Source organism: Primulina tabacum, chromosome 6 (assembly GCF_025594145.1).
Source record: "Primulina tabacum isolate GXHZ01 chromosome 6, ASM2559414v2, whole genome shotgun sequence".
NCBI lineage: Eukaryota > Viridiplantae > Streptophyta > Magnoliopsida > Lamiales > Gesneriaceae > Primulina > Primulina tabacum.
The window spans coordinates 44,282,867-44,303,043 of record NC_134555.1 but is presented as its reverse complement, the minus strand read 5'-3'; the positions used below and the strand labels follow the sequence as shown (position 1 = coordinate 44,303,043).

At 36.4% G+C, this 20,177-nt stretch overlaps 1 protein-coding gene across 4 annotated transcripts; it reads right to left on the bottom strand.

Moving 5' to 3' along the window:
* Positions 1-482: 482 nt before the first annotated feature.
* Positions 483-7,938, bottom strand: LOC142549912 (uncharacterized). 4 transcript variants are annotated; one of them, XM_075659143.1, is made up of 12 exons: positions 7,784-7,937; positions 6,969-7,360; positions 6,752-6,888; positions 4,376-4,489; positions 4,184-4,267; positions 3,421-3,588; positions 3,171-3,306; positions 2,866-3,029; positions 2,662-2,785; positions 2,434-2,529; positions 2,233-2,319; positions 483-2,095 (listed from the first exon to the last, which is right to left on the bottom strand). In XM_075659143.1, the coding sequence occupies exons 2-12, from the start codon at positions 7,284-7,286 to the stop codon at positions 746-748; spliced, it is 2,778 nt and encodes a 925-aa protein (XP_075515258.1). In that variant the 5' UTR covers positions 7,287-7,360; positions 7,784-7,937; the 3' UTR covers positions 483-745. The 4 variants fall into 4 exon arrangements, with proteins under 4 accessions (XP_075515258.1, XP_075515257.1, XP_075515256.1 ...); XM_075659142.1 differs by having other exon boundaries at positions 7,737-7,935; XM_075659141.1 differs by having other exon boundaries at positions 2,866-3,017; positions 6,969-7,938.
* Positions 7,939-20,177: the final 12,239 nt, after the last annotated feature.

Sequence of the window (20,177 nt, the reverse complement as noted above, 5' to 3'; positions counted from 1 at the left end):
TCAAAATGAAGCTAGCAGCTTGAGGTGGCAAATATGCAGTTTGTTCAGGCGGATGATTGAGCGGAGATTGGACAAGAAGAAGGCATTAGAAAGGTTATGGCGACTAAATAAAATTAAGGTATTGGATTCTTTTCGTTTTTGAAGAGCACTGACTGACCCATATGCTATCCCTAGAATCAAGGACGATCAGGCGATCTTTGCACCTCCTTATAAAATTCAACTGGGCCTAAATGAAAACTAAAAGGAAAAAACAAAAACGAAGTTCAAGGATAATAATTTGATTGAAGGTCACACCAAAGTCCAAGTTATCACTCTTCCACCCTCAACTTTAATAATAATTGTAGATTTTATTAAAAAAAAAAACGTAATAGTATTTGAAAAATAAAAATAAAAATTCTATTATTTATTTAGGAAATTAAAAAATGTAATATTTGCATAAAAGGACATTTCAGGCAACCCATACCTGTTGTTGACCAAGGTACTTAAAGGCACTCACTCCATTCTTAATTAGAAGTATAGATATGTACATACATACAGGGCATCGGACTGGCTCTACGTGTGCACTCTGCACCACGTTTGGGCAGTATCAACTTCAATGATAAAACTAGGAAAAAAGAAAACCAAAAGAGGATCTCCTAAAAAAAACAAAATCCAGGTGAGCTGAAATGAACTGAACAACTTTGTGTATACTATTATATTTCAGAAACTCTCTCCTGATTAATGTTGCACCGTACAAACAAGGTCCTTACTGATTCCAAGACCTTAAAAAGGATTTATCAATGGACGACTCATGTATCCCAGGATTCTGCTGGGGGATTCCCATCCACCCCAGGTTACTGATTTTAACACCAGCAGTGCCTGCCTCGTGACCATTCAAGTAGTTAAATGCATTAGGTGCTTCTTGTGGCAGGCTGCTCCGTTGAATTCCTCCACCCATCCCACTGTATTTTCCAGCCTGGATAAATCTCTCCGAGGAGCTCATCGGATCATAATCGATAGCAGGTCGCAGTTCATTACATTCAGAAAGTACACTGAATAGGCTTTGATCTGAATTACGTCCACCGCTGAAGCTATGGACCACACTTTCATAGGGAGCCCATACATCTTGGGATCCACTTTCACCTGAATACCAGTTCTGATTCAACTCTATACTGTTCAAATGAGGTTGAGAAGTAGCTGTCATGCTTACCGAGTTAACAGCGGACCAATCATGAATATTGACCGGAACCTGCACCTGCTTTGGCATGTTAAACCGACTTCCATCAGAATACATACTCTCCTGAAAGGTCTGATGCGTGTAAAAATCATTCAATCTCTTCGGCTTTGGATACAAATGAAGTGACGGATGAACTTGTTCCGTCAAATGCCCTTGAAATTGACCTGCGTCCATTGGATCATTAGCAGGCTGGAAATCTACACCCAAGTGCTTTCGCTCGTGATGATAAGATAAACTATTATGGCCATTGAAGAACGGGAGCGGTTCACTTTGATCTTGGTTAGAGTAGGAACTGAATAATGATGTATGGTCAGATCGCCTCGGAAGCATATCCTTCCCAGCATCTTTATCTTGCCTGTCTGTTTCCAAATCAAGTATTCGCAATGGTTGCTCCTGCATAAATTGTGTTCTCCCAAGCTTCAACTCTTGAGAAGAAGCATATCCATCATTAGCGGCAGCAGATTGATAGTAAGAACCACGAGTATCACCTGTTGGCCAAACATCAATAGCAGATGTAAGAGGAAGCCGCTGGTTCACTGGAATAATCACATGGCTTAAATTTCCCGTGTACGTTGAAAAAGTCAGAGTATCATCTATTTCTGCACTAGCACTGTTAACAAGGGATTCTATATCCAGGGACTTGATCTGAAGATTTCCATTAACTGAACCATTTTGCTGTTGATGCTTATCTTGAGGAACAACAGGGTTGCATGATTCTATCAACTTAGGACTCTGCATAGTACTTCTATCAATTGAAGCAACCTGCTGCTGATGGTGATCCTTAATGCAAACATGGTCAGGCATATCACCATGCTCGATCTTAACTGTATCCTGCGCTTGCTCCTCAAATACATAATCTGTCTTTCTAATCTTTTTAGCCTGATCATCACATGAGAAACAAAAATAAGTGCACAACTACATTAAAATTTCATCAACTGCCACTTAACTGAGTATATCTATTTCCAGAAGCTGATACTCCGACCAAGACAAGAACAGAAAGAAGCAGCCAAATCAACCTGATGTACTGGTTCTATTTCATCGATTGCCAGCTCATTATCCCTCTGCTCTGAAAGCATGTCATCAAATTGATCTTTCTCCACACCCTGACCATAAAAATATGAACTAAAGGTTTCATTGCACAAGAAACTACACTTTCAAAAGAGTCAGTAACAGGAAAATCATAAAAAGTAAGTAGAAAATAAGGAAAGCTAATAAACCTCAATAGTAATTGCAGGGAGAAACTCATATTTGCTATCATCTGAGCGTTCCATTAGCTTATTAGGAGAACCTTCTCTGTCCCTATCCAGAGTAACCTACACAAATGTATCGAGGAAAAAAATGCAGTAACTGGATGTTTTCTCAGTTTTGTAAAAGGTATTTGAATAGATGCATGGTCCATGCCCTGACAATCAGAACTTTCCAATGAGGAAGAGAAGACAACAAACCTCCTCAGGCTTTACTTTTTTTCCCATCTCTTCACCTAGAGACTGTATTAATTGCCGCCTCGACAATACACTCTTTCTCCAGTAAATGAAACCATCAGGGATGTCACGTGTTACCAATTTTAGCCTGTCGTAAAAATATCATAATGCAGAGAGGATGTTAACGAACTTAAATTTTGAGCTCAAAAAATAACATCAATAACTAACCAGTAATCACACAACTTCTTCTCTTCTTCCTCCTCGAATTTCTCAAATGGTTGCACATTAAGTCTGTCGATGGTACCCAAAACATTATTCAGAGACCTGGGCTGAATGCTAATGCCAGCATGTTTCATGCTACTTTTAACTCGTTCATGCTGCTGCTTGCTAACCTGATAAACCTCAAGTAAATTTTCCTCATATATTTAAAAGACACCCGAAATAAGACAGGAATGCTTAATACAATTGTGCAATACCAACCAAGAAAGGCTGCCAAAATTTTAAACTGAAAAACTAAAGTTGCACCAAACCACCTTGACATAGGACATGTATTTGGCTCCATTTTCACGCTGGATATTGTGTTTGTGTAGCTTTCCACCTTTTCTAGATACTGCAGCCACCTCTTGCCGACTGAAGTCGCTATCACCTGTTTTGTTCAAGCTGACTATTCTGCACATTCGATTAGATGAAAGAATCAGATGACAAGATCTGTTTAGATCTTTCATGTGGGGTTGCGGAGTAGGGGGGGACAAAGGTAAGTTGGAGGAAGTAGAACTGGATAACCTCCTTTCAAAATCCCCATGCACCATTTCCCGATTCTGGTTATCACTGACATACTCTTTCTCTGAATTCGCCCAAGAACAAGAGTCAGGTGTCGCAACAAGGTTCTCTTCAGCATCATAAATTTCAGTATCTGATAGAGGCACACTTTTCTCAGCATAATTCCTAGTCCTGCTCATAACATTTTATTTCAGAATAAGAATAGCTTGCCAATGGAAAAAGAAACAAAGTAAAATGATCAAGTATAATATCTCTCCTATACAAAAAATATTAATATAAAATTAAATCACATGCATTAATAATGTGACAATTTCGCTAATTTAAAAATTATGATGCCATTTTTGCTAACTTGAAAAGAAAAAAGGAAAACTATAATAAAATATATATAAAAAAAACTATAAAAGCTGACCATAAATAGCAAAGTTATTTGGAAGCAGGAAGGTAGTTATAGGAAACCAAATGCGACGAGAATTTAAAGTACACAACAAGAATTTAAGTATAAAACTTCCAAGCGTCGATAAAAACTTCCAAGCGTCATCACAAGGACTTTTACTCTCAAAGCAATACAATTCCAATATATTTAATCATCTTTTCGATAAGCCTCAATTCCTTTCAAATTATGCCAAGAGAATAGTGGAAAAGGCCAAAGATTCAAGGACCCAACAGAACCTAAAACACAGAAGCAGACACAAAGCCCAAGTCGGGTTATTTAGTTTACAAATAGAATGTGACAATCAAGAAAAAATAGGCATAGGAAGAGAACCACCTCCATACTTTATGCACAATATCCACTTCCGGATCCTCACAACTAGACCACTTTTCCTTCCACAGTAGCACATTCCCAATCATGCTGGCAAAGAAGCACACATCATGAGACAAACAACTTAAAGTAAAAGCACATCTGAGTCATTCATCATATGTTCGAACATAAATATACAGAGTTGACAAAACTGCATACTCGTTGTGATACTTTCGTAAATGTGAGTAGTAGACCTTCTTGCAAGCTTTGAGAGACTCCTCCTCATGAAGAACATTATCAGGATGGAGCTCTCCAAAACAGAGAGAAGCACCCCTGCAGCAACAAAACCGAAAATCACTGGACATTTAAAACTTATTCAAGGAACTGAAAAGCACATCCAAGTCATTCAAATTGGATGCATCAATTCTCTTCAGATATGAAGAGCAACCCTTCCTCACAAAATCACACGGTTTATGAAGGACCATGGAGTTTGAGTGCTATAAATTTGTGAAGTTTGTTTGTTGCTTGGGAAATTACAAAGATGAGAATAACATTGCGGAAGTTGTTCGACATTCCTTGAAGAATAGTAATATGAGTCATCCACAGACGAATGGACTAATCTAAGTGGCCAATCATACTCTTAGCAACATGATACTAGCTATGCGGTGAGAAATCCGAGCAATGGGACGCCCGTCCACAGATTTAGTTCGCCTTAAACAATTTGACAAACATCCTACCAAAAAAGAACCTTTTGAAGTTGCCTATGCTATTGCTCCAAAGCATTCTACGGATTTGAATCCTCTTCCTCCTCATTAATCATGATATGGAGGATTTTTGTAATGTATTCAGTGATTCACAATGAAGAGTGGAGAAATCTCAAGGAAGCTAACTCTCAGTAAAAGTTGGATGCGGACAAGCATAGTCATGATTCATGAAAAGACTATTATTGAGATTTGGTATTTGTACATTTGCTAAAGAACAGATTTCTAGTTGACACTTACAATGAGCTCAAGCACAAAAAACTGGTAATTCCAAATTATCAAGAAGACTGAGATAATGCTTATAAAATTGATTTTCATGAGTATGAATATCTCCAAAACTTCCATGGTCTCTAGTATCTTTAGGTACTTTCTATCTTTGCCACAACAAAACTCCAGGATGAGTTTCCTTCAAGAGTAGAATATTGATGCAACACGAGTTAATGATTATTCTATTATTAATTTCCAAATGTAGCTTGTAGATTATTTTTTAAAGCTGCCTAAGCATTAAAACTGGAATAACATTGAAATCAAAAACCTAATTGCAATAGAATTAGTTACCTAACTGAAGTAGGGCTGTTATTAGTATTCTATTTAAGTATCAGATTTGTATTCATATATTTGTTCGATCTTAATAATTTTTGCAAAAATAACATTCATTTCAATTGTGGTTCTTAATTGTAGCATTCGAAACACCAATTCTGCTGCTCCAGTAATAGAAACATATAACTCAATAGTCAGTATGATAATGGCACTAGGAAATAGGTATAAATTTATATTTCTTAGGCTTAACATCTCCATAAAGCAAAATCTTTATTGTTTCACCCTTGGATTAGAAAAAGAAAATCCAAAATTCACCCAAACCTAATCACAGGAGAAGCATCCATGTAATGCTGCGAGCATTAGGAAAACAATGAACAAAAAAAGCCACAGGTAATGTGTCTAAACATATTATATATACTAGCAGATCCTCGTAAGATATAATATCATAGTTATTAGAAATGCAATGTGTATGGAGGCGCATCGGTATCATAAGCCTAGGCTCAACGCCCAAGTCGTGGCACATACATTATTAAAGAGAAACACCCTGAGGGATAATATTTAAAAAAATTCATCACACCTTAAAAACTGTTGAACAGTAAATAAGTATTCATGAATCTATTAACAAAAATGAATTACTGTCATCTTGCAGTACACCCTAATTTAATATCCATACGATTAGTACACAATTAAAAACACCTCACGCGTTTAGCATGCACCAAGGTTGAGACTTTGGTTTTACAGTCTTACAGGGCATACTTCATCAAAAAACTGAGTTTTGGCATGTGTTGAGAGGTAAGAGCTGAGCCTCACTTAGATTTTGCCTATGGCGTGTGTCAAGACACAAGAGCTAGCCTCACTCAGATTTGAGAATAGGCATGCACATTGAGGTCTTTTAACAACAGTGCATAATGTACATTTGATGCATTCCCTCACTCATTTTAAGTTTGACAAATCAGCAACAATTTCTTGGATCAGACTCACTCCTCGCTGGATGAGATGTTTTCCTTCCTCAAAATAAATTAAACAAAAAGGCACGGCTTTATGGCCTCACAAAGTGAGTAGGTTCAAACCGTGACAGAAGATGGAAGAATATCACCAAATAAATTTATGAAAAAATAAAAGAGACTCATGTAACAAGATGCAAACACAAAACCAAAATATAATAACGGGAAAAGAGTTAAAAGTCGACCGAAACAAATTAAGAAATTAATTTGATAAAAAGGCCAAGAGTTGTTCAACGAACTATACAAAACTATAGATAGTTCAAAATAAAAGAATGCATATTAAAACTTGCCATATGAGGAAAGGATTTCCAAAATGGAAATTATCCCCAGCAAGCAATTCCTGAACAAGAGTATCGGGCTCAGCTTCTTTGGGTAGAAATTGAGATAAAAGACTTCTTTCATTTTTGGACAACAAACTCCGCCACACCTATACATAACAAGATTCATTGAACAGAAAAATTCCTAGAGAAAAAAAAATAAATTCTGGAACCGTCTATATATAGTTACCTCATAAGAGAGAACCTCGGATAAATTTTCTAATTCAAATATCTCCTGGGGAACAGAAAAAACATCAGCCAATATAATATGGCTGTGAGGACCAGCGTCGATAAATGGAATCCAGTGCCTTTGAGAAATACCAATCTGATCCCTCTTTGAAACAACACTCTTCTTCTTGTTATCCCACTCTAGAGAGATAGTAGGTGCCATATTCAGGGCCGGCGGCGGTAGTTTCAATTTCTTACTTTTTACCATATATCGCTCATAAGATGTGCAGCCAACCAAACTGGCAGCATTTACCCTTTTTTTCCGCTGATTGGCTGTCATATTCCAAAACAGATATATCACAAGAGTCCCTAATGAACCATTGGCTATTTTGGCCTCACCAAGCAAATCTATTCCTTCAACATGAAAAATGATAACAAAAATAATCGCATCAATAGTTAAGCATGCACCCAGCTTAATACATACAAACTCGGAGCGATAAATTCTCATTAAAAGACAAAACATGGAAACAAAGAAAAAAAGATTTAGAAATATAATTTTGTTCCTTAAAAAGCACCACAAATTCAACCAAATTCACTGTAACTGTTCCATGAGCGTCCTTATAACATTTAAGATTCCAAAGAAATTGAGATGAAACTCAGCGAATGTCATTTGACAACAAGGAGAAGAAAAAACGAAAAGCAATTACAAAAAGAATGGCAAATCAAAGAGATGCAAAAAGCCCAACAACAAAAGACAAAATCGAATCATTGGCAAGGAAGATAGACGCACAGTTAATTGAGAAGAGAAAATAAACCCTAGAAACAGAATCGGATGACCTGCCGAGTGAAAAAAGGGTGCTCGACGGTAAAAAGAATAACTCGAATTTTGGAATTGAGTTTCCAAGGGTCTGTTATCCGACTGGCGATGAGAACTGAGGCGCCAATACACACGTGTGTGTATCTGTCTTTTTAGCCATGCTAGCGTGACTACAGGTCGGTTAAGATCGGAATCGAAATTGGTTCATTTGTATATTGATAAAAAAATCAAGGTTTTATCTATGTTGTTCATATAGATATATAGATAAAGATATAACAAACAATGTTAAATTATATTAAAATAAAGATTGTTTATTACATTTGAGTCAATAAATTGACAAAAGCTCGAACCAACTGATTATATAATAACTGAACGCGTGAAACCGCAACTAAACTACGCAATTGAACGCGCAGCCAACTAACAGCAGTTGTAAAACTTATCAGCTATTGCCCAGCAGCTGATTCTTCAGCTGAACACGTCATCAGTTTTCGGGAAAGGACATTCAACCGACAGTGGTACACATCAGACTGTTACTTAGTGGAACGCCGCATTTCAGAGATTGCAGTGTACGGATGTCAGAGGAATATTGATGTGGCAATCATTGGATATAAAATTCAAATAACATTTAATGTTACCGTTGAGAGGGAAGCCTATAAATAGGTGAAGAGGGCAGCTGAAATCAACAACACGAGAGAACGAACAACTATTCTATTCAAGCTTGATGTTACGCTGCTAAAATCACTACTCGTATTCAAATATCAAAAGCGCACTCTTATCAGATATATCAGTAGCAATCAAGGCTACATTTACGAGATTGTTAACACTTTGAAATCTTTGTTAGATTCATTCATTTGTGTTAAACTCAGTCACGTACTGTAAAAGTTTTTGTAAACTAAGAGTTTCAGTTTTGGCAGTGTTAAGTTCAAACTGAAGTGGGTCAGTACAACTCTTGTATTAGATCAAAGTTTTTTAGTGGAAATCATATCCTCGTGATAGAAGGGGTGTCGTAGGAGTTATTCTATTCTCCGAACATCCAGAAACAAATCGTGTGCGTTTTATTTCAGTTATTATTTTCAGTCAGTTATTCTATCTTTCAATCAGTTTACTTCCGCAACTGTCTTTCAGTTAAACTGATTGTTATTGACTGACGAGATATCGAGTGTCAGTTTGTCATTAAACTGAACCCAATCTTCGAAAAGAATATAAAATCTATGAGTGTTTATTCAACCCTCCCCCCTTCTAAACACTCATCACCTTCTAACCGATCCTTTCAAGTGGTATCAGAGCGGTTGTATCTCGTCTCAGAATATTTCCACTCAAACTGTTCATCATGTCTTCTTTCAATAAGATCCCAATGTTTTCCAGAGAGGATTTTGACAACTGGAAAATAAGAATGCAGGCTCACTTAGCTGCACAAGATGACGATATGTGGTACGTCATCACTGACGGACCAATGAAGATTATGAAAGCCAACACAGCTGTTGCAATAACTGAAGGGGCATCACAACGAATAGAAAAGCCCAGAGATGAATGGACGACAGAAGACAAAAGAAAAGCTAATTTGGATAATGTGGCAAATGATATACTGTACAAAACGCTGGATAAAATAACTTTCAGCAAAATCAAAATGTGTAAGACAGCTAAGGAAATTTGGGAAAAACTGATCCAGCTTTGTGAAGGAAATGAACAAACTAAAGAGAATAAACTTTATGTTGATGTTCAGAAGTTTGACAACATCAAGATGAGAGCTGGAGAATCGATGCATGAGTATGATAAGAGTCAGTTGTATCATCAATGAGCTAAATGCACTTGGAAAAGTGTATACCAACAAAGAAGTTGCATTAAAAGTAATCAGAGGTCTTCCCAAGGAGTGAGACGTTAAGACCATAGCAATGAGGGAGTCCAAAGATCTAAAGAAGGTTGAGCTTCATGACCTATTCGCTGATCTGAAGGCCTATGAGTTTGAGCTGCAAACTCGAGATGGAGAACCTTCTACTCCAGCAGCCACAACTGCCTTAGCTGCTGTCAGAACAGAACCAACTGGTTCAGTCGAGAAGTTTTCTGATCAACTGAGCAATGATGCTATGTCATTGTTCATCAAAAAATTTGGAAGGTTTATGAGGAAGAATCAAGGGAACTTCCAGAAGCATTATCAGATAAACAATTCTAAAGAAGAATCAAATGCTTGCTACAACTGTGGCAAACTCGATCACTTCATTGCTGACTGTCCCAAACCCAAGAAGGACAGTCAAGGCTCAACTGAAAGAAGGAATAAGTCATATGAGCACAAAAAGAGATCCAAGGATGATAAGAAGTCTTACAGGAAGAAGCATAAGGTGCTCTTAGCTGAAGAAAGTAAATCTAAATGGGTAGAAACTGACAGCGAGGAGTCAGAGCCAGAAACCTCATGCAGTTCCAGTGATGGTGAAGAGGAAGTGAAATGTCTTATGGCTGATGATACAGAAGTGGAGTCAAGTAGTCAACAGGTATTTGACTTCAGCTCAACTGATTTCACTAGAGAAGAACTCATTTCAACTCTTCATGACATGGTTAATGAGTACCACAAGCTTGCCTTATCTGTTGAAAAGACCAGAGCAAAGCAAACTGATCCCATAGACAATAAAACTAAAACTGATGTGTTGAGTCTAAAGAGGCAGATTGCTGAGCTCAATGCTGAAAGAAGCAGGAATCAATCAATGATTCGGAAGTGATGCTTGAAAATTCAAAGCAAACTAAGCTTATTCAGGCTTGGAACAAATCATCTGTTGCATTAACTGAAATGCAGAATTCACAGAAATCAGTTACTCATAAAACTGGTTTAGGGTTCAGCAACCAAGATGAAATGTCTTCCAATGATACTCGACCAAAATTGAATATGGATAAAGGGAAATACATTCACTTTGTCAAATCAGTTGTGGTACCAGAACAAACTGAGCCAAGTAAACTGGTTGAACAGCCTACTGAAAGTACGAACAAGGCTAGAAGATATGATATTGGTTATAACCCAAAAGTTTTAACTGACTCACGTAGTCAGTCGTCAAAAATATTCAGCAGAAATTATTCAAATGGCTACTCCAATTACTATAACAGCAAGCTAGTTCAGAAAAGATATCGGCAGAACAATCAGTTGAACAAAGCTAAATCACATGTTGTCTTATCTGCACACTACACACCAAGCACACACAAATCGAGAAAGACCATCCAGAATACAGCAACTGGACAGTCAGTCGGACTAATCCAAGTATGGGTTCCTAAAGGACTAATCAGTATAGGATCCAAATAGAAATGGGTACCAAAATTATATCTTGTGTTTGATTGCAGGTAACAGGTACAAGCAAGGAATCAATCTGGTACTTGGATAGTGGATGCTCACGACACATGACGGGAGATGCAAACTTGTTATCTCAACTGATCAAGTACACTGGACCAAACATCAGTTTTGGAGATAATTCCAAAGGTAAAACTGTGGGTAAGGGTAAGCTTATCCATGGTAACTTTATCATTAATGATGTTTTATTAGTTGAGAATCTCGAGTATAATCTGATTAGCATCAGTTAGTTATGCGATAATGGATTCTCAGTTCAGTTGTTCAGTCAAAGACTCAACTGATGAGGTCATCCTAACCGGCAAACAGTGTGGAAACACTTACAATGTCAGTTGGAATGATCAACCTTATGCACCAGTATGTTTTATTGCTTCAAAATCTTCTAAAAACTGGTTGTGACATAAGAGATTAAACCATCTGAACTTTAAATATATTGCATATCTGAGTAACCACGATCTTGTCACTGGTTTGCCCAAAATGGATTTTACCAAAGATAAAATTTGTTCAGCATGTCAGTTTGGTAAACAAGTAAAATCTTCTTTTAAAAACAAGGGTCGTAAATCCTCTTCCCGATACTTAGAGCTGTTACATATGGATATATTTGGTCCAATACCAGTCATGTGCTTAGGGAGAATCAAATACACCTTGGTGGTTGTGGATGATTTTTCAAGATTTACTTGGGTTATTTGTCTCAAATCCAAAGACCAAACTGCTGCACAACTGATCAAGCTTATCAAAAGACTATTAAATGAAAAATCATTTGGAATTGATTGAATCAGATCCGATCGAGGAATTGAATTCATCAATCAAACTCTTTCAAATTTTTTAGAAAATGCTGGAATTAAGCATGAGCTTTCAGCATCTAGAACTCCTCAGCAAAATGGTGTAGCTGAGAGGATAAATCGGACCCTTAAAGAAGCTGCTAGAACAATGCTTGCTGATTCTGGTATTTATCAAAGGTTTTGGGCAGAGGCAGTAAACACTGCGTGTTATACTCAGAACAGATCGATGATTAACAAAAATCATTTGAAAACACCTTATGAGAACTGGCATGGACGAAAAAGTGTGGTTTCATACCTCAAAATATTCGGCTGCAGATGTTTTATCCTTGATAATGGTAAAAATCATTTAAAAACCTTTGATGCAAAATCTGCAGAGGGAATATTTCTTGGATATTCTTCAGTTAACAAAGCATATAGAGTTTTTAATAAAAATTATTTGAATGTTGAAGAATCTATCCATGTTATTTTTGAAAAAAAATATGTACTAACTAATAAGCCAACTGATCCAGTTGAACTAGTTGATCAACTTACAGAGATCAGTTTGGAGGATGATGATGAAGAGGACAATCATATCAATAGAAACATCCTTCAAACACCTAAACCTGAAATATTAGATCAATCAGTCGAACAGGAACCCTCTCTTGATAATCAGTTGGTGGAGCAAACAAATGATATTCAGTTACCAACTGAAACAGCTCCAACTGAAACTGAAAACATTCAGTTGCCTACAGAAGCAGTTCCTGGTATAGAAGCAACAAACGCTGAACTCAGATGAAAGAAATCACATCCTCCAGAATTGGTACTAGGTAATCCATCTGACCCGGTAAGAACAAGAAATCAAATGCTTAATTTGTTTATTCATTCTGCTTTTGTTTCCCAACTAGAACCAAAGAAAACTGATGAAGCTCTTACTGATCCTAACATGCAAGAAGAGCTAAATCAGTTTACCCATAACAATGTCTGGAACCTAGTTCCAAGAGTAATTTCAAAAACTGTTATAGGTACAAAATGGGTGTACAGGAACAAACTGAACGAAGACGGTTCAGTTGTGCGCAACAAAGCAAGGCTAGTAGCACAAAGATACAGGCAGGAAGAAGGAATTGACTATGATGAGACATATGCACCAGTTGCAAGACTGGAGGCAATCAGAATATTCATTGCCTATGCATCATTCAAGAATCTCAAAGTCTACTAAATGGATGTAAAGAGTGCATTCCTGAATGGTCAGTTGCAAGAAGAAGTCTATGTTGAAAACCTCCAGGTTTCATCAATCATCATTTTCCTGATCATGTCTACCATTTGAACAAAACCTTATATGGTCTTAAACAAGCTCCAAGAGCTTGATATGAAACTCTTTCAAAATTTCTAACTGATCACGATTTTTCTGTTGGATCAGTTGACAAGACATTTTTCAAATTTACAAAGAATGATCATATTTTACTCTTTCAAATTTATGTTGATGACATTATATTTGGGTCAACTAACCCCATATTATGCGAGAAATTTGCTAAGTTGATGCAGGATAAATTTGAAATGAGCATAATGGGTGAACTGACATTTTTCTTTGGACTACAAGTGAAGCAATTGGAGACTGGCATTTTTATCAGTCAGACTAAATACACGAAGGAGTTGCTGAAAAAATTTGGCATGGAATCATGTTCAGCTGCAAGTACTCCCATGAGTTCATCAGTTAAACTGGACACTGATCAAGGGGGAATATCAGTTGAGGCGACACTTTACAGAGGTTTAATAGGTTCATTATTGTACCTAACTGCTAGTCATCCTGATAATGTATTTGTTGTCTGTATGTGTGCTAGATTTCAAGCAAACCCTACGCAATCACATTTTTCAGCTGCCAAACGTATTTTAAAATATCTTAAAGGCACTCAAAATGTTGGGTTATGGTACTCTAAAGACTCCTCGTTCAATCTAGTTGGATATTCAGATGCAGATTATGCAGGATGTAAGCTTGATCGTAATTGAATTGACGATCTCGAGCTGCTTTCATTTTTTTCTTTTTTTATCAATTCAACTTTATCTCTCATTTATTGAATAAATTATGGTCTTGAAATTTGTATTTCTCCTATATCTTCCAAATATATCGGCGATATGCATTTCCTGCTATATAAAGCTTCAAATTGTGTCATGTCGATCGTTTCCCGAAAACTATTATTATAAGATAATTCAACCAGAGACAATTATTATTGCCAACCACAACTAAAATCCATTACAACTGCTCACAACTTATCCTCCAATGTCTGTACAGTCCTTTTTGACTGACCATCTATTTGGAGGTGATAGGCAATGTTCATGACAACTACGAATCCAAAGCTAATTGCAAACTTCCCCATAACTTCAAAGAAAACATGGGATCATGATCAGATACTATGGTCAATGGTACACCATGCAATCTCACTACATGATCAATGTACGATTTCAAAAATTTTCATTTTCATATAAGCACAAGTATGATAATACGAAATAAAATGGGCTAATTTAGACGATCTATCCATAATCACCCAAATCACATCACAGCCACGATTAGAACGAGGTAGGGGTTTCATGAAATCTATAGCAGTGTGCTCCTTATTCCACAGTGGCACTTCAAGACTATGTAATATACCACTTGGTCTCATTGTATCAGCTTTAACATGTTGGCATGTTAAACATTTAGCCACAAAATCAAAAATCTCATTCTTCATGACTTTCCACCAATAATGAGCTCTCGAGGTATGATACATCTTTCGATTTCCTAGATGAACACAATGTAGACTACAATGTGCTTCACGTAGTATAACTTCTTTCAGATATATCAAATTAGGAGCCACAAGTCTACCATTAACATTCATCGATTTTGGCCAATTGATAGCAACTTCAACCTTATTGGGATCTATTTATACTCCTTGAGATGAAATAACATGGCCCAAAAATACTACTTTGTCCAACAAAAATTCACACTTAGAAAATTTGGCATACAACTGCACTATCTGAGTGTCTGGAGGACTAATCTTAAATGTTCTTGGTGCTTCTTCTTTGTTTTTTAATAAATCAAAATGTCATCCATGAAGACAATAACAAACAAGTCATCGATACATATCCAGAACGAAGATCGATCTTGGAATCATAGTTATTTATGAGGCAAGGCGCACTAAAGTTCTAGGGTACCCTGGAGCCTAAGGCGCAAGACAAAGCGTACGTTTTATCGAAGTAAAGCACATTTGACATAACTTTTAAAGTTCAATATATATAAAGTGATGTATACTATAATATTACGTAAATTAAATATTTTTTTACAAAGATATCAAATATTATAAATAACAATTCATTAATAGATGGTGTAACGTAAATCATAACCAAAGAAAAAACTTTAATCATCTAAAGTTCATTAGTAAGTCATCAATTCATAGTATATTAAGAAAAAAACTTCAAATAGTAAATCATCAAATTTTTCTTCATCATCTGCAACTACGTCGTCGTCATCCAAAACAATGATGAGTCACGAGTGTAGAAAAAATTAGATTAAAAATTTGCATAAAAGATTGCAGTATCATCTAAATCATCAAATTCTTCATCATACTACTCAACTATATTATCATCATCATAAGATAAAGAAGATTACAGTAATAGTTTGAATAGATGACTTCTTAAATTTCTGTTAAAAAAATATTGTATAATGAATGACAATATGATTTTTTTTAAAAAATCATTAAATAGCCACGGCTTTGCTAAGTGGGCTTCAAAATTGGTTGGGTTCGAGTTAATTTTTATTTACCTACAAAATATCAGCCCACTTCTTTAAAGCGCACGCTTTGCGCATCTCCAAGCTCCATGCCTAGGCAGAGCCGCACGCTTTAAACACACTTTTTTCAAGTGTTGCAGCTGGGTTATTGGTGCGCCCGATCAGGCCAGTCGCCTAGGCACAACCAAGCGCACGCTTTTAATAACTATGCTTGGAATAGACTGATGTACCATGCAAGTTATCAAACAAGTTATCGATACGTGAGGGATGATATTTATTCTTCACAATAGATTTATTTAGCTGCCGGTAATTAATTTACTCCCATAATACGGTATGAATCTAGTAACTCCATGGAAACAATCAATGGTAGCTCAATAATTTAATATATTATTCATTTCCAGAATACAGTCAAAGTTAAACATAGGTAGCTTGATTAGATTAGTTACCATAATATTATAATCGAATCTAATCACATAATTCAGGATTATTTCACCAGACATAAAGCATACAATGACAGAAGTAGAGACTGACACATTATCTATCAACAGATTAATAGCAATATCATGGTCATCAACAAATGCAATAGATAAAAACGAATGAGATAATCACATGTCTATCGGTATACATGTAAGAAGGTAAAAAATAATACAAAAATACCCGCAATAACTCCGTCTGGTGCTTGATGGACCTGATATTGAGTTAGAGCATGTACTCGAGCCTGTTGTGGCCCTGTAAAATTCTCTTGAGCAGAACCTCTAGGCAGAGGATATCTCGACTGTTGGAAAGACTGATTCGGTACAAAAGGTCTAGCTACTGGTCCTCTGAAACCTTGACCAAACTGAGGCTGTTAAACTGGTGTCTTCCAGCATTCGGACATACTCTGACATAATGTCAAATTTTCTCATAGACATGACACGACCCTTAAACCCATGTACACCGAGTATTGTAATGCTTACCACCACAACAATCACAAAATACTCCACATGACGACCCAACGAAACCTTCCCCATGCTGACTGCCGGAACTGGAAGAACTATACACGACTTTTTCTTGAACTCTTTTCCCTTGGACTTGAACTTTTGAGCTTAAACTGCTGATAGGACTGTGAAGGCTGATATGGCAATAAAAGTTGATATAGTGGTGCATCCATAGGCATCGGCACGTTGTCCCAGAACCCCGAGGAAAAGATGGTCGAACTGGCCATGGTTCTTCCCAAAGTTGGGTTGCCTCCACATTCTTGGCTTTCTCTACAACATCAACATAATTAACAGGCACTCCAACTACCACCAAAGTACAAATGGTTTGATTCAGACCTTGCATAAAATGTGATAACTTGTTTTGGTCACTGTCAGCAACATGGGGAACATATGAAAGAAGCACCGAGAATTGGGAGACATATTATCCTATAGTCATGTTTCATCGAGTTAATATATTGAATTCAGCTTCCTTTGCAGAATAATACGAAGGTGGCGAATATATTTTAGGAAACTGAGCACAAAATATACCCAAGTAACTATTTCACATGATTCTTTGAGAGCTTCCTGAGTGGTTTCCCATCATAACTGTGCTCGAAGTTTTAACTGACAAATAGACAACTTAAGCTGCAGATCTGAAGTGTCTTCTAACATATTAAACAAGCATTTCATACTTTTTAAATATACTACAACTTTCTCATCATCCTCGGTTCTGAAGAATCAAAGAGGACGCATACTTTGAAATCTGGAGATTATTAGTTCCATTTCACTCATTCATCTAATCAACTGATCCACATCATGATTAACATCAATATTCCTAACTCTATGCCTCCCTGGATGGATTTGGGGTTCTTGATCCACTACATACTCAACATTAACATTTCGAGCTTCCCCACGAAGATGTCCACCCTCTCATATTCCCTGGCCATTATCGTGAAGTCCTTTCACATTTTGAGCTTCGGATTCATGAATAACTCCATTTCATTTTCTGTGTCTACATCCGAATTCTATATAAAAGACATAAGTACCTAATCCACATGCAGAAATAAAATAATCGGCTCAATATATATAAGAAAAGCAGAAACTTAAACTAATGGATAAAATACTAAACTAAATGTCAAAACCTAATCAATTACAAGCTCTAACCATGCTAAGTCAAATAATTCAAAGAATATAAACAAGTAAAGCAAGTAATCAAACACGACACAATCATTCTATTTTTGTCTAGACTCGAGTGTCATATGCTCTAACTTGATAGTATCTTTGTGTACGTTCTAAAACCAACTATGAAGACATGTGCTCCTATTTAGCATATAATGACCAAGAAACAAGAATTAATTAACGTAAACAGTGAAAACTAGTTAAAAAATTTCTTTATGACCTACAAATTTTTCTCGTGATCTCCTCGTAAGTAGAATATTCCAAAAATTTCAAAAACACAACAAAAGTCAAGTTCATAATCAACCAAACCAATATTCTACAACCGCACTGGTGAGTACTAGACACAACACAAACCAAATCCAAACCGACGTAAAAACCTTTACAATACAGCTACACAAGACATCTCACTGGCAAATGTATCAAACCAATGCAACTATTAGGCACCACTCGCTGACGCTCCACCTGATTTGTCAAATCCCCTGATAATCTGTTATGGCATAAAAAACAATCACAACATAAAAAGAAAATAGAGTACGAAAAATAAGTAAAATTACAACATATATAAATAACATGTAATAATACATAGTAAAATGCATTGTTATGCGATGCATGGATGATGAAAATGAAATAACGGATACCAAACGGAGTCCAAACGAATAACATCATCAACAGTGGCCACCCGTACTACGAATGCAACATAAAATCGTCGCTCGTCCATCCATGTAACATCGGGAATGTGGTTTGCAATCAACTATGAAGACATATGCTCTTATTTAGCATATAATGACCAAGCAACAATGATTAATTAACGTAAACAGCGAAAACTAGTTAAAAAAATTTCTTTATGGCCTACAAAATTTTTGGCATAATCTCTTCGTAAGTAGAATGTCTCAAAAATTTCATAAACACAAGATCGTCAATATACTCTCGAAAAGTCAAGTTCACAATCAACCAAACCAATATCCTACATAGTGAATACTAGACACAAAACAACACAAACCAAATCCAAACCAACGTAAAAGCCTATATATATATAAACTCTGACACAAACCAATGCAATTACTAGGCACCACTCGCTGACGCTCCACCTGAATTGTCAAATCAACTTGGATTATCTGTTGTGGCATAAAAACTAAACACAACATAAAAAGAAAATAGAGTATGACAAATCAGTAAAATTACGACGTATATAAATGACATGTAATAATACATAGTAAAATGCGTTGTTATGCGATGCATGAATGATGACAATGAAATAACGGATACCAAACGGATAACATCATCAACAGTGGCCACCCGTGCCAGGAATGCAAAATCAAATCGTCGCTCGTCCATACATGTAACATCGGGAACGCGATTTGCAAAGCCACTCGTCCCTAGCTATCATCTGTGAATATGACTAATCTTATCCCAATCATCTATCTGATTAATCAGTATATCTCAACAGAATCAACATAAAGCGTCCTCAAAGAAGTCAAAGCTCAACATGCTATGCCATCCCAATTAATGCATCAGATAAAACATTCAAGGAACATAACAACAAATAACATCCATTGAATATTCTTACACGTCGATATAAATATCATAATAATATAGATTTTTGAGCGCAACCAAAAACTTACAATACCATAATAATTATTTTGAGGGCTTCCTGACGAATCCAAACATGTGGCAAATCATCATTTCACATCAACTCATAATTATTTCCAAAGATCCAATACTTTAGCCTAAAATTCCAAAATCGACATTTCAAATGATTCGTATGCTACTAATAAAAGTTGAAACCGAGCAACGCAAGCATCTAAAGGACCCTAAATCGACAAAGAAGAAACCTGGAAATTTCGAGTGAAGCTCGGGCATCAGCAAAGAAGAAACGACAAGCTCAGTTCACACTCTTCGGACTGAAATCGAACAAGGGACCACTTGGGCTAACTTGTACGAGGCACGAGCTTCAGAAAGTTATTTTCCGACGACAAGGACGACAACAGTGATAGATGGAGCTGGACGATAGAGGCAATGAGTTTGGGGAAAAGGTTCCACTTCTGATGCTTTCATTCTTTTTTTTTAATAGCGTGTATGAAATAAGTTGGGCTTTGGGGAATGGGCTTGGAGAGTTTGGGGTTTTTTTTAAAAAAATAATATATTTTAAAACTTATTTATTAAAATATTGCGGAATTGGAAACTTTGTAAAAATATTACAATCCGGAATTTACTGCCGTGGATTCAGAATTTAAAAAAAAAATTTGACGTCTGAATAATGTCTCGAATTCAATGAATCCGTGACAGTGGGTCACGAATTCTGAATCTGTGACCTCTTTTTTCTCCCTATAAATTGCACCGAGTATTTGACATTGTTTCTCATCCATCTTCAGCGCAAATATTCTTTCATCAAAATCCTTCGTCACAAATATTCTACATTTTCCTACGCAATTT